The following is a 14154-nucleotide window of genomic DNA, read 5'->3' on the forward strand; positions in this document are numbered from 1 at the left end:
TTGAAAAGACCAGTCTTAAATAAAGTTAGGAAGTTGTAGCAAACTGCGGGGCTGGGAAGCAAAACCCCGGCTCTCCGGTGTGAAAGGCAAACACCCTACGCATCGCACCAATAAGGCTAACCCACTTGGTAGGAGGAATTGTAACGTGGCTCATGTAGTGAGGATCGCTACACTGGTCCCTCCGAAACAGGAAGGCACGTGTCCGTGCTTCGACTAATCTCTCGTGGACAGACTACGTAAACATATAAATGGTACTGTAGCTCTGTCATGGTGCAACAGGATACGTGAGGTCAGCAGCATTAGTTCCGGTTCTTTTTTATTTATTTTTGTCATTGGTTATTTGGACAAATGATGATTTCGCATTGACCCAGAACTTAATCGAGCATCTCATCAGACTTCAGTTCTGGGTCAACAGAGATTATGCTTCGACTAACCTAAGCTGTCTCACACATCCGGGCCGTGCGTTCCAATGGCCTCATAGCCGCCATCCGACTTCTGACACCAATGTAGCAAATGGCTTATTGCTATGATTTCAGTCTGTTCGATTGTCCACTTTTAGATTAGAGACTGCAAAAAATACTTTTTTCTAATGATTTTAGTAAATGGTTTATAAATGTGGGAGTAATGATTTTAATAAAATGGTGAACACGCAATTTATAAATTCCTTGTAGACGTTCTAATACGGACCCTTCAAATAAAGTGTTACCGAATGAAGGATCACTTAGCAGTCTGGTCCAATAGAGACGGAGGATTACCTGTCTGGGCCAATAGAGACGGAGGATTACCTGTCTGGTAAAAATAGAAACAAAGTGACCTTTTCCTGGTGTTTGAACAGTGAGAAGTCGAGGACTGGTGACCTTTTATAATGTTGACGCATGACGTTACCGTTCAGTCTGTTTGTTCACTGTGTCGGAGATGGAAGGACGGATATCAGTGGAGAATGGAGCTCTCCTTGCCTCAGGCACTACTGGAAGAGCTGTTTTGTGTGGGTTTGTGTGGTGTGCGCTTGCATGTGTTTTGGCCAGTATCTCCCTCTACTGCATGTGTTTTGGCCAGTATATCTCTCTACTGCATGTGTTTTGGCCAGTATCTCTCTCTACTGCATGTGTTTTGGCCAGTATCTCTCTCTACTGCATGTGTTTTGGCCAGTATCTCTCCTCTACTGCATGTGTTTTGGCCAGTATCTCTCCTCTACTGCATGTGTTTTGGCCAGTATCTCTCTCTACTGCATTGTGTAAATTAGAGTAGATCGTACCTCTAAAGGGAGTGTGTGTGTGTTGGGGGTTAACGGCGGGAACCGGGTTACTGAGATTTAAGGGGATTTCCCTCTCAAACCCACTCCCTTTTCCTGGGAGAAATACTGGAACTGCTAGAAACCGGTCAATTGTGGGGCCTCCCGAGTGGAGCAGCGGTCTAAGGCACTGCATCTCAGTGCTTGAGGCGTCACTACAGACCGAGTGGAGCAGCGGTCTAAGGCACTGCATCTCAGTGCTAGAGGCGTCACTACAGACCGAGTGGAGCAGCGGTCTAAGGCACTGCATCTCAGTGCTAGAGGCGTCACTACAGACCGAGTGGAGCAGTGGTCTAAGGCACTGCATCTCAGTGCTAGAGGCGTCACTACAGACCAAGTGGAGCAGTGGTCTAAGGCACTGCATCTCAGTGCTAGAGGCGTCACTACAGACCGAGTGGCGCAGCGGTCTAAGGCACTGCATCTCAGTGCTAGAGGCGTCACTACAGACCGAGTGGAGCAGCGGTCTAAGGCACTGCATCTCAGTGCTATAGGCGTCACTACAGACCGAGTGGAGCAGCGGTCTAAGGCACTGCATCTCAGCGGTCTAAGGCACTGCATCTCAGTGCTAGAGGCGTCACTACAGACCGAGTGGAGCAGCGGTCTAAGGCACTGCATCTCAGTGCTAGGGGCGTCACTACAGACCAAGTGGAGCAGCGGTCTAAGGCACTGCATCTCAGTGCTATAGGCGTCACTACAGACCGAGTGGCGCAGCGGTCTAAGGCACTGCATCTCAGTGCTTGAGGCGTCACTACAGACCGAGTGGCGCAGCGGTCTAAGGCACTGCATCTCAGTGCTTGAGGCGTCACTACAGACCGAGTGGCGCAGCGGTCTAAGGCACTGCATCTCAGCGGTCTAAGGCACTGCATCTCAGTGCTAGAGGCGTCACTACAGACCGAGTGGAGCAGCGGTCTAAGGCACTGCATCTCAGTGCTATAGGCGTCACTACAGACCGAGTGGCACAGCGGTCTAAGGCACTGCATCTCAGTGCTAGAGGCGTCACTACAGACCGAGTGGAGCAGCGGTCTAAGGCACTACATCTCGGGGCTAGAGGCGTCACTACAGACCGAGTGGCGCAGCAGTCTAAGGCACTGCATCTCAGTGCTAGAGGCGTCACTACAGACCCGGGTTTGATTCCAGGCTGTGTCGCAGCCGGCCGCAACCTGGAGACCCCATGAGGCGGCGCACAATTGGCCCAGCGTGGTCCGGGTTAGGGGAGGGTTTGGCCGGCCGGGATGTCCTTGTCCCATCGCGCTCTAGCGACTCCTTGTGGTGGGCCGGGCGCCTGCAAGCTGGCTTTGGTCGCCAGTTGTACAGTGTTTCCTCCGACACATTGGCGCTGCTGGCTTCCGGGTTAAGCGAGCAGTGTGTCAAGAAGCAGTGCGGCTTGGCAGGGTCGTGTTTCGGAGGACGCATGGCTCTCAACCTTCGCATCTCCCGAGTCCGTACAGGAGTTGCAGCGATGGGACAAGACTGTAACTACCCATTTGCATCTCTAAATGTCTAAATTTGGCTTTTCTACTGCCTTTTCTGCTCTGCTATCTGTAGGATGAATAATCAACGCTCAGTCTGAGTGTGTGTGCTGTTTTCTACTTCCTAGTTGCCATAAATTCACAGGAACTGGCGCCCCACGGGCCCTCCTTTGTAGGCCCGCAGACTAATTTAAAAATAAATAAATAAATAAATAATCATATATTTTTATTACATGTTTAGGAACTCTGTCAGGGTCTCAACTTCCTGTAGAGAGTTAGAATACTAGAATACAGAAGGTTTCCAAATCTGTTTGTGCATCAGCAGTCACTCATTTAGCCCATATCATCTAAAATGTTAGTCTAGCGGCCAGCTATGTAAACTTGTAGTAAGCAAGGACGAATTACCGACCGAGGTGGGGCCCATTTGATCATCAGTTATCATATTAAAAACTGCATACATTTGCCTCCACCCTATGCCAAAATCAGTAGAGTTGCATGAAATTAACTTTAATTTATTATAATGTTTTTGCTGTCACAAGGGGGGCTGCTAAAAAGTCCCCTCGTGATGAGTTCAGTTTTTTTGATGCCTCCACCCCCAATCAAAGTTGCCCATCCCTGGTTTATGCTGAACAATGCAGTCTTACCTCAAGCCGACACAAGCACTGAATGAAATTCTAGCAGAAAAACATCCCCACAGCATGATGCTGCCACCACCATGCTTCACCGTAGGGATGGTATGGGCCAGGTGATGAGCGGTGCCTGGTTTCCTCCAGACGTGACGCTTGGCATTCAGGCCAAAGAGTTCAGTCTTGGTTTTATCAGAGCAGAGAATCTTGTTTCTCCTGGTCTGAGAGTCTTTAGGTGCCATTTGGTAAACTCCAAGCGGGCTGTCATGTGCCTTCTACTGAGGAGTGGCTTTTTCCCTTACGGAGGGAAAAATACACGTTTTAGAATGTCCACCAATCGACGACTAGGTCGACAACGTTTTTTATTTAATTTTCGGGCACAGCTCTAATCTAGACATGGGTGAACATCTAGACATGGAAACATTCTATACTTCTAGACATGGAAACATTCTATACCTATAGACATGGAAACATTCTATACTTCTAGACATGGAAACATTCTATACCACATTCTATACTTCTAGACATGGAAACATTCTATACCTATAGACATGGAAACATTCTATACTTCTAGACATGGAAACATTCTATACTTCTAGACATGGAAACATTCTATACTTCTAGACATGGAAACATTCTATACTTCTAGACATGGAAACATTCTATACTTCTAGACATGGAAACATTCTATACTTCTAGACATGGAAACATTCTATACTTCTAGACATGGAAACATTCTATACTTCTAGACATGGAAACATTCTATACTTCTAGACATGGAAACATTCTATAATTCTAGACATGGAAACATTCTAGACATGGAAACATTCTATACATCTAGACATGGAAACATTCTATACCTATAGACATGGAAACATTCTATACCTATAGACATGGAAACATTCTATACCTATAGACATGGAAACATTCTATACCTATAGACATGGAAACATTCTATACCTATAGACATGGAAACATTCTATACCTATAGACATGGAAACATTCTATACTTCTAGACATGGAAACATTCTAGACATGGAAACATTCTATACATCTAGACATGGAAACATTCTATACTTCTAGACATGGAAACATTCTATACTTCTAGACATGGAAACATTCTATACTTCTAGACATGGAAACATTCTAGACATGGAAACATTCTATACTTCTAGACATGGAAACATTCTATACAAAACATAAATCCATCATACATTAAAACCAGACGTCAGGACACAGATACATATTTCAACACAGAAGTCAACATATTGCCCATAGCAACACATGGCCCATAGCAACACATTGCTATTGGTTAGAAAACAAAGAAAGAAAAAAAACTATTGGCCAGTTATTGCACACATTGAAATGACACCTGTGTATGTCTCTCTCTGTCTCTCCGTTCCAGGGTGTTCTCTCTCTCTCTCTCTCTCTCTCTCTCTCTCTCTCTCTCTCTCTCTCTCTCTCTCTCTCTCTCTCTCTCTCTCTCTCTGTCTCTGTCTCTGTCTCTGTCTCTGACTCTCTCTCTGACTCTGTCTCGTGTGTTTTCTTCCAGGGTGTTTTAAGGACGACCGCATCGTGTTCTGGACATGGATGTTCTCCACGTACTTCATGGAGAAGCTGTCGCCGCGGGAACAGGACGACATGTTGTTCTACGTCCGCAGGAAGCTGTCATACGTCAGCCCCGACCAATCAGAGGGCAAGAAGGTGAGCGAGCAAGAGTAGTGTGTGTGTGAAAGAGTGAGACAGTGTGTGTGTGTGAGAGTGAGAGTGAGACGGTGTGTGTGTGAGAGTGAGACAGTGTGTGTGTGTGTGTGTGTGTGTGAGAGTGAGACTGTGTGTGTGTGTGTGTGTGTGAGAGTGAGACAGTGTGTGTGTGTGAGAGTGAGACAGTGTGTGTGTGAGAGTGAGACAGTGTGTGTGTGAGAGTGAGACAGTGTGTGTGTGAAAGTGAGACAGTGTGTGTGTGAGAGTGAGACAGTGTGTGTGTGTGTGAGAGTGAGACAGTGTGTGTGTGTGTGAGAGTGAGACAGTGTGTGTGTGTGTGTGAGAGTGAGACAGTGTGTGTGTGTGTGTGAGAGTGAGACAGTGTGTGTGTGTGTGTGAGAGTGAGACAGTGTGTGTGTGTGTGTGAGAGTGAGACAGTGTGTGTGTGTGTGTGAGAGTGAGACAGTGTGTGTGTGTGTGTGTGTGAGAGTGAGACAGTGTGTGTGTGTGTGAGAGTGAGACAGTGTGTGTGTGTGTGTGAGAGTGAGACAGTGTGTGTGTGAGAGTGAGACAGTGTGTGTGTGTGTGTGAGAGTGAGACAGTGTGTGTGTGTAAGAGTGAGACAGTGTGTGTGTGTAAGAGTGAGACAGTGTGTGTGTGTGTAAGAGTGAGACAGTGTGTGTGTGTGTGAGAGTGAGACAGTGTGTGTGTGTGAGAGTGAGACAGTGTGTGTGTGAGAGTGAGACAGTGTGTGTGTGTGAGAGTGAGACAGTGTGTGTGTGAGAGTGAGACAGTGTGTGTGAGAGTGAGACAGTGAGAGTGAGACAGTGTGTGTGTGTGAGAGTGAGACAGTGAGAGTGAGACAGTGTGTGTGTGAGAGTGTGAGAGTGAGACAGTGAGAGTGAGACAGTGTGTGTGTGAGAGTGAGACAGTGTGAGAGTGAGACAGTGTGTGTGTGAGAGTGAGACAGTGTGAGAGTGAGACAGTGAGAGTGAGACAGTGAGAGTGAGACAGTGTGTGTGTGAGTGAGACAGTGTGAGAGTGAGACAGTGAGAGTGAGACAGTGTGTGTGTGAGAGTGAGACAGTGAGAGTGAGACAGTGTGTGTGTGAGAGTGAGACAGTGTGAGAGTGAGACAGTGAGAGTGAGACAGTGAGAGTGAGACAGTGTGTGTGTGAGAGTGAGACAGTGTGAGAGTGAGACAGTGAGAGTGAGACAGTGTGTGTGTGAGAGTGAGACAGTGAGAGTGAGACAGTGTGTGTGAGACAGTGAGACAGTGAGAGTGAGACAGTGTGTGAGTGAGACAGTGTGTGAGTGAGACAGTGAGAGTGAGACAGTGTGTGTGTGAGAGTGAGACAGTGTGTGTGTGAGAGTGAGACAGTGTGTGTGTGAGAGTGAGACAGTGTGTGTGTGAGAGTGAGACAGTGTGTGTGTGAGAGTGAGACAGTGTGTGTGTGAGAGTGAGACAGTGAGAGTGAGACAGTGTGTGTGTCTGGCAGAAGTTGTTTGTCCTTGCACCTCTAGTGTGTGTGTGTGTAGGGTCTGTTACTGTTGCTCAGTATGAGTCGTTTTTTAAATTGGTTTGATTGTATTTGAAAATATCTACATTGGGTCAATCCAAAATTGCTTTTTAAAGCAGTCATGGAAATAAATGTATTTCCTGTTACCAAGTCATTTACGGTTTCTGTGCCTTTGGTTTTCCATGAGGACCAATTTATCGGTGAGTTCTGAAAAGCTATCCAAGGATTATTCCATAGGGTTGTGTTTCTAGGGAGTTATATTTGGTTCTTGTAGAATACGTTCCATTTTCTTCCATGTTGTTATAGTGTTCTTAACTATGAAGTTGTTAATGTTCTTAGGTTTATCCTTTTGAAAATAGACACATAAAAGTATTCTGGGGATGAGCATGCACATCTTCAATATGTACCCATTGTTCCTCTTTAGTACATTTAACTATATGTCTCTAGTAAAAGCCTTGGGTGGCGAGTTGATACAATTCCAAGTCTGGAAAGTTAAAACCCCCCTCGGACTCAGGAAGATGTAAAAAGGAAAGTTTTACTCTGAGTTTTATTTGCCCATATAAAGTCTGTTATGACTGAGTATACTTCTTTTAAAGAATGTCTTCGGTTGGGGTAAATGGTATTACAGAGAATAAGTTTATAAACTTTGGGAGCCATGCCATTTCTGAAGAGGTTTATTCTACCTGTTAGATTTTAAGGGAAGATCCAGATAGTGAAGGAGGTGTTGTTGGTATAAAACCTCCTCCCATCACCTCCTGTATTAACAGCCTGGGTGAGAGATGGTGAAGTGCTTCTTCATCCAATACTGGCTTAGAATAGAATAGATTTACAGGGCTGGGTGATATGGCCAAAATATCATATCACAATATTTTCCTCATTTTTGACGGTATTTGACAGTGTTTTTATGTTTTTGAGTAATAAAGGTTCTAAATTTGCTTCATGATTAGTGCATGACCCTGGTGGAAACATTCTAAGTGATTTCCCTGGTCTTTCTCCAGGCTGTGGAATGTTCTCTATCAGTTTGGATATTCTAACACCTTTTATTTTCACATGTTGTTTATTGTCACGTGACCAATTTCCAGTAAAAACGCTTCACTTCCTTGTCTGGCCTTTTCATATTGATTATGGATATGACAACGTCAACAATAACCATATAGCCTTGCTGTTGTTCTGGGATTGATTTGCACATTTCGCACCAAAGTACGTTCATCTCTAGGAGACAGAACGCGTCTCCTTCCTGAGTGGTATGACGGCCACGTGGTCCCATGGTGTTTATACTTGCATGCTATTGTTTGTACAGATGAACGTGGTACCTTCAGGCGTTTTGGAAATTGCTCCCAAAGATGAACCAGACTTGTGGAGGTCTACAATTCTTTTTCTGAGTTCTTGGGTGATTTCTTTTGATTTTTCCCATGATGTCAAGCAGAGAGGCACTGAGTTTGAAGGTAGGCCTTGAAATACATCCACAGGTACACCTCCAATTGACTCAAATGATGTCAATTAGCCTATCAGAAGCTTCTAAAGCCATGACATAATTTTCTGGAATTTTCCAAGCTGTTTAAAGGCACAGTCAACTTAGTGTACGTAAACTTCTGTCCCACTGGAATTGTGATACAGTGAATTATAAGTGAAATAATCTGTCTGTAAACAATTGTTGGAAAAATTACTTGTGTCATGCACAAAGTAGATGTCCTAACCGACTTGCCAAAACTATAGTTTGTTAACAAGGCATTTGTGGAGTGGTTGAAATACGAGTTTTAATGACTCCAACCTAAGTGTATGTAAACTTCCGACTTCAATTGTATTTCTGTTTTTTTTATTTGTAATAAATTAGCAAAATAATCAAAAAACCTATTTTTGCTTTGTGATTATGGGGTCTTGTGTGTAGATTGATGAGGAAAAAAAGAATCAATTTTAGAATAAGGCTGTAACGTAACAAAATGTGGACCAAGTCAAGGGGTCTGAAGACTTTCCGAAGGCGCTGTATACTGAGATTACCTGGTTGTTTTGCCAAGTAACAGATAAGCATAGCATATATGCATAGCCATTTATGCAATTAAAGGGTAGGAAGTATTTGTAATTTTTTATTTTGTAGTCATTTTTAGCAGACGCTCTTATCCAGAGCGACGTACAGTTAGTGAGTGCATACATTTTTCATACTGTATGAGTTTTTATTCACCAATGTAACACAAATGGACAATTTTGCTTAACGTTTAAACGGCAATTTAAAAAAAAATCGGTTTTCCGTTACAACGATAAGAAAAAAAATCAAAGTTCCATGTCAATTCACAATGCAGAATAATGGTCCTATTACGAATGTATGACTGCTAGGGCCGGGAAATAAAAGTTATATCTACTGCAACCCTTTACAGACAGAATGCAGCTATGGTAACATGTCGATTAGCGACAATTGATCACTTTTTAAAAGTGCCGCATCAGAAGCGTCTTTTCGCCTTTTCAGACAGTAGAATTCTGCTCCGGCATATAAATGTTCAGTATTGTTTTTTTCTGACAACAATAAAAGTTGCTGATTTTTAATTTTTTTTTTTTTAAATGTTAGGGTAGCTAGATGTTTTATTTCTACCAAATGTCTTGTTAAGTCACTGTATTTAACAAACGTTTTAAAGTATTTTTGTTTAGGAGAGAGTGGTCTGCGCTCAGGCAGGCTTTGCGCAGCAGCTCAAGATGATTTGATTGACCGTTCTGGTGATGGATGTTAGTCCCGCTTCAGAAGCTGCATTCCTTGACAGACAGTAAAATACTCATTCCAATCTCAGAGAAGGTTTCATGTTGGCATTTTAAAAAAAGACGTAGTGTAGCCTACCCTAACAGACAAACAGACATGCCGTGGCCCAGGTGCATTCCATTATGTCTGTAAAGGGTCATCGATACATGCTCTACCGGTAACCTACCGTAATTTAATATTATGAGACAAACACCCCCACCACCCACTCAGCAACAAAGAGTACCCACCTGAAGATACCTCTGTATCCCAGCGACATCGGTGCGGTGAATAGGATAGAATATTCTACACGCAACAGAGCAAAGACTGAACACACTTGCATCATTAGGCGAGGAGAAAGAGCACGCAGGCGACGGAGAGCGAGGCGGGGCAGGCAGAACCGTGCTCATATGTCTTAAATGGACTGGAAAATAACGGTACGTTTTTGCGACTAAAGACACACCCTTCTAGCTAGCTGACCACCGATGTTCAGTGCAATTTATGTAAGGTACGTTTTTAGATTTTTCAAAAAAGTTATATGTACACATATACACACACCAGTGGCTGCTGGACGTGGCATACTTTGGCCCTTTAAAAGCTGAGTTCTCCAAGGTGGCTGGAGACCTCAGCCATTTTGACCAATCCTACATGGTAAACAAATCAGAATTTGCCAGAGTATTCCGTTACCCGTACCTGCGATGCAAGGACATGCGCTATGTGGTGGAAGGGTTTAAGAAGTGTGGCCTCTTCCCTTTTTGACCCTTCAGCCATTGAAGGGTCCCGTTTTAATGCCGTCTCGGTCCCTACCGGGTCCCACAACCACCTCTCCTGGAACCAGCAGCACTGTGCCATCCGTCAGCGCCTCCTCCCCAGCGACCACAGGAGGACCCTCAGCCCCATCTCCAGTCCCAGTCCTATCCCTATCTCTAGAAGAGCACCCCCTAATAGAGGGAGGGCTGATAGCGAAGGACCTGGGGCACATCCTTACTGTCCTGAAGTATCGGCTGGACCGATACAGAAGACTCCCTGTGGTCGCCACATGCCTCACCGGGGAGGAATACACGCGCCAGTGGCAGGAGAGGGGTGAGAAGGAGAGGACCGAGGCAGTGGAGAAAGGGCGTTGGGCAGCCCTCAGAACACAGAGGGCACAGGAGAGGGCTGCCATGGATGAGACCATTGGCGCCATCGCCTCTGCAAGACCCCCTGCTGGAACCACTCCTGACAGCTGCATCACCACTGCCAGTGCCTCCCAGTGTGCAACACCTGTAGGAGCCGCCGGAGTCCCCAGCTGCAGAAGGCCACGTGCCTACTCTCCCGGCCACACCGTCGTCGGCCCCTCAACCCCACCGTTACAAACACCAGCTCCTCCAAGCCATCGTCAGCGGTTTAGTCCACCAGGTAAACACATGTTAAATAACGAAAAAATGACTTATCTGTTTTATAAAACGGCAATGTAAAAAAAAAAATATATATATATATCTTTACATATCTACAGTCCATAGCACCACCCCTCAAGTCATCTCCGCCTCCTCCAAACCCTCTGCAGCTTCCTCCAGAGGTATTGATGTAAAAAAGTTGCAAAGGGTTTTCATGAAACATGCTCAGTCTAACAGTACTTTTTCTCAAACTGCAGCACAGATAAGGAAGAGAAAAGCTCCACCGGTCACGCCACCCATGGCACCGCTCTCAGGTACTTCATCTGTTTTTCTCTCTCTCTCAGTTGTATCAATTACTATTGTTTTTGAAGAACTTCTACATTTTGCAAAACCATGTTAATCAATTGTATTATTATTTTTTTAATAAAAGAAGACACCACCTGCTGTGCTCGCTGCGGGGAGCGTGATACGCCTGCAAGCTCCTCTCAGGAGTGTAGATCCGAGGTGCCATGGGTGTGCTGTGACTTCTGTCAGCACTGGTTCCACTGCAGGTGTGAGCAGTGGGATCCAGAGGTAGCGGTGGAGCTGGGTTATTATTGTGATTTTTGTGACAATATAGGAGATGGAGGTCGAGATTTAATTGTTTGTTTTGTTTGTGTTCATATGAAATTATTTATTTGTACAGAAAAATACATGTCTAAAATGTAATATATATATTTATTCAACCCATCTTGTGTATTTCTTCCTTTAGTTTCCAAGTGCATCTCTGCAACACAAACTCCAACAGTGTTTTCATTGTTTATGTCACATTTTACTGAAATTAAAGTTTAATTTGATGTAAGTTATTCATACTCATTTATTCATATTTTAGTATTCAACTGTTATCTACTTTCTCAAAACATAAGATGAATCTGTAAAACAAATGATGAGACATTATTTGGTTCCAACACTGAATATGTTGGTGAAGGACCATTTTTTAAATCGTCCACAGGAGGGCGCACCAGGCTACGCAATGAAAAGTTGACAGCCAAGTCATTATTTTTTTTACCGGAAGGCTAGCCAACTAGTCAACTATCTAGTAAACACTTCCGGTACGTGGTTGGGGTCTCTTTTTTAAACAAAATTAAACGGATATATCTTGTAATTGAACAAAATAGTAAGGTGCCCAATAACGTATTCTTTTGCTAAACCGCTTATCAAAAAGCTGATGATAATAGTAGTATTTCCACTGAAATGTCAAACATGCTAATTGCTAACCCGTCAGCTAACATTTTTACGACACCAATAATCACAAAACATTGATGGCTTGATCACAAGGTAACACTGTCGAAGGTAATATATTTCTTAAACGCTGTTGAATATGCCGACAATACGAGGGTTCCACGCTAGTCATATCAGATATTAAAACCATAATACTGTATTAGGAATGATTTAACTTTAGGATCAGCAAGGTTATATATTCAATACTCCCTCTGTAAGATCGGTGTAACCAGTTAAAGATGCACCCTCTAACTTTTGTATCATTTCATCCAGTAGTTTTGAAAGTGGTGCTCACGAGCTAAAAGTGGTCCCTGTTTTTTGTGTACTACGTCATCCATTTCGCATGATATGTTACGTCATGCAAAAATAAATAAAAAATGCTATTCTTTTGATATGTTACTAATCCAATTCGTACTATATGCTTAAAATCCTGGAGTGCATCTTTAAGCACTGAGTCTTATCCCTTGTTTAATCATAACATTATAACGTGGAACTTTTAAAAAGACACCTGTTACAGGAACAACAACACTAGTCCCATTTAAACATAAGTGCTAGCCAGCTTTTCTTTCAGTATTATTGGGCCAGGCTAGGATCCAGCTGCTCTGTCATATCCAGTATAATTGGGCCAGGCTAGGATCCAGCTGCTCTGTCATATCCAGTATAATTGGGCCAGGCTAGGATCCAGCTGCTCTGTCATATCCAGTATAATTGGGCCAGGCTAGGATCCAGCTGCTCTGTCATATCCAGTATAATTGGGCCAGGCTAGGATCCAGCTGCTCTGTCATATCCAGTATAATTGGGCCAGGCTAGGATCCAGCTGCTCTGTCATATCCAGTATTATTGGGCCAGGCTAGGATCCAGCTGCTCTGTCATATCCAGTATTATTGGGCCAGGCTAGGATCCAGCTGCTCTGTCATATCCAGTATTATTGGGCCAGGCTAGGATCCAGCTGCTCTGTCATATCCAGTATTATTGGTCCAGGCTAGGATCCAGCTGCTCTGTAATATCCAGTATAATTGGGCCAGGCTAGGATCCAGCTGCTCTGTCATTGCTATGTACCATCCAGTATAATTGGGCCAGGCTAGGATCCAGGCTGCTGTGGAAGATATGTTTGAATGAAGAGGGAAGCCCTATTGATCTCTTGTTTTTTGTACAGAGGAGAAATAGAATCTGATTTGGGGGGAATGAAATTCGATGCAGTCACCCTCTGAAAAGTTGCTTTCCCCTTGAGGGTATAGTCTTACCCTTCCATGGAAGCCAGTCGTGTGTGTGTGTGTGTGTGTGTGTGTGTGTTTGTGTGTGTGTGTGTTTACAGTTATGAGCGATTTTTAATTCTAGCAGTATCTCCAGTATGACGTCACGATGTCAGGCATGTTGTCTGAGTTGAGAGATCCTAATACACTGCCTATATTTGTAGCAAACAGGACAATAAGGTCTACGTATTAGTTTAGATTTCTGACATTACATTTACATTTTAGTCATTTAGCGGGACGCTCTTAGCCAGAGCGACTTACATGAGCAATTAGGGTTAAGTGCCTTGCTCAAGGGTACATCGACATATTTTTCACCTAGTCGGCTCGGGGGATTAGAACGGTTTTAACCACTAAGCTACCTGCCGCCTGACATCCTTCTGAACAACAAACAGGACAATGATGTAAATGGCATGTTGTAGAAGGGTTGACACTTATTTATTTTTTGTAATTTGGCTCGGGGCAAGCAAAAGACATGAACAAAAGCTTTAAAAAACGAATACGTCCTTTTAGAAATGGACACGCTCTCAGTATAGTGATGTATGCCTTTGCGATGTTGTACACATGAAATGATGTCATTCCGAACTTTATCCGCAGTGTTATAATCCATTTTGGTCGACTCGAGCTGTTTTCCCCTCACGCTCACTGATACTGAACAACAAGCAATGAGGAAGTGAATCGCGGCTGGGGTAAGTTTCTCAAAAATAAGCCAAATCACTAAAAAAGTGTCTGGACCCTTCTAAAACATTCTATTTATATAAAAAATAAAGATTACTTCAAAAATAGGAACATTCTTCTTTAAGCTTTGGCCACAAATAGGGCTGTGGCTGTCAATTAAATTGTCAGACGGTTATTGTCATGCAAAATACTAATAAATCATTTGAATATACACCATCACAATAAATCCATTATTTATTTTAGGCAGGTCTAAAGAAAC

The 14154-nt window shown here is 43.8% G+C and overlaps 1 protein-coding gene and 1 long non-coding RNA gene across 5 annotated transcripts in view; one reads left to right on the forward strand and one right to left on the reverse strand.

Moving 5' to 3' along the window:
- The window catches only part of LOC311117578 (uncharacterized protein KIAA0930 homolog), a 29759-nt gene extending 15828 nt beyond the window's left edge, over positions 1 to 13931 (forward strand). Inside the window, exons 2-5 of one of the 4 annotated variants that reach the window (XM_084192511.1) lie at positions 4939 to 5090; positions 7910 to 10729; positions 10965 to 11021; positions 11138 to 13931. In XM_084192511.1, coding sequence (XP_084048637.1) covers positions 10120 to 10729; positions 10965 to 11021; positions 11138 to 11415 — 945 coding nt within the window. In that variant the 5' untranslated portion in view covers positions 4939 to 5090; positions 7910 to 10119 and the 3' untranslated portion in view covers positions 11416 to 13931. Of the gene's footprint in view, positions 1 to 4938 lie in introns of all 4 variants that reach the window. The other 3 variants (XM_084192510.1, XM_084192512.1, XM_084192513.1) reach the window with 3 other exon arrangements.
- Positions 3732 to 4791, reverse strand: LOC311117583. Its single transcript, XR_014611670.1, has 2 exons — positions 3905 to 4791; positions 3732 to 3842 (listed from the first exon to the last, which is right to left on the reverse strand). It is a non-coding gene; the product is annotated as an uncharacterized lncRNA (long non-coding RNA).
- Positions 13932 to 14154: the final 223 nt, after the last annotated feature.

This window comes from Coregonus lavaretus (genome assembly GCF_964263955.1).
Source record: "Coregonus lavaretus genome assembly, contig: HAP1_SCAFFOLD_1303, whole genome shotgun sequence".
NCBI lineage: Eukaryota > Metazoa > Chordata > Actinopteri > Salmoniformes > Salmonidae > Coregonus > Coregonus lavaretus.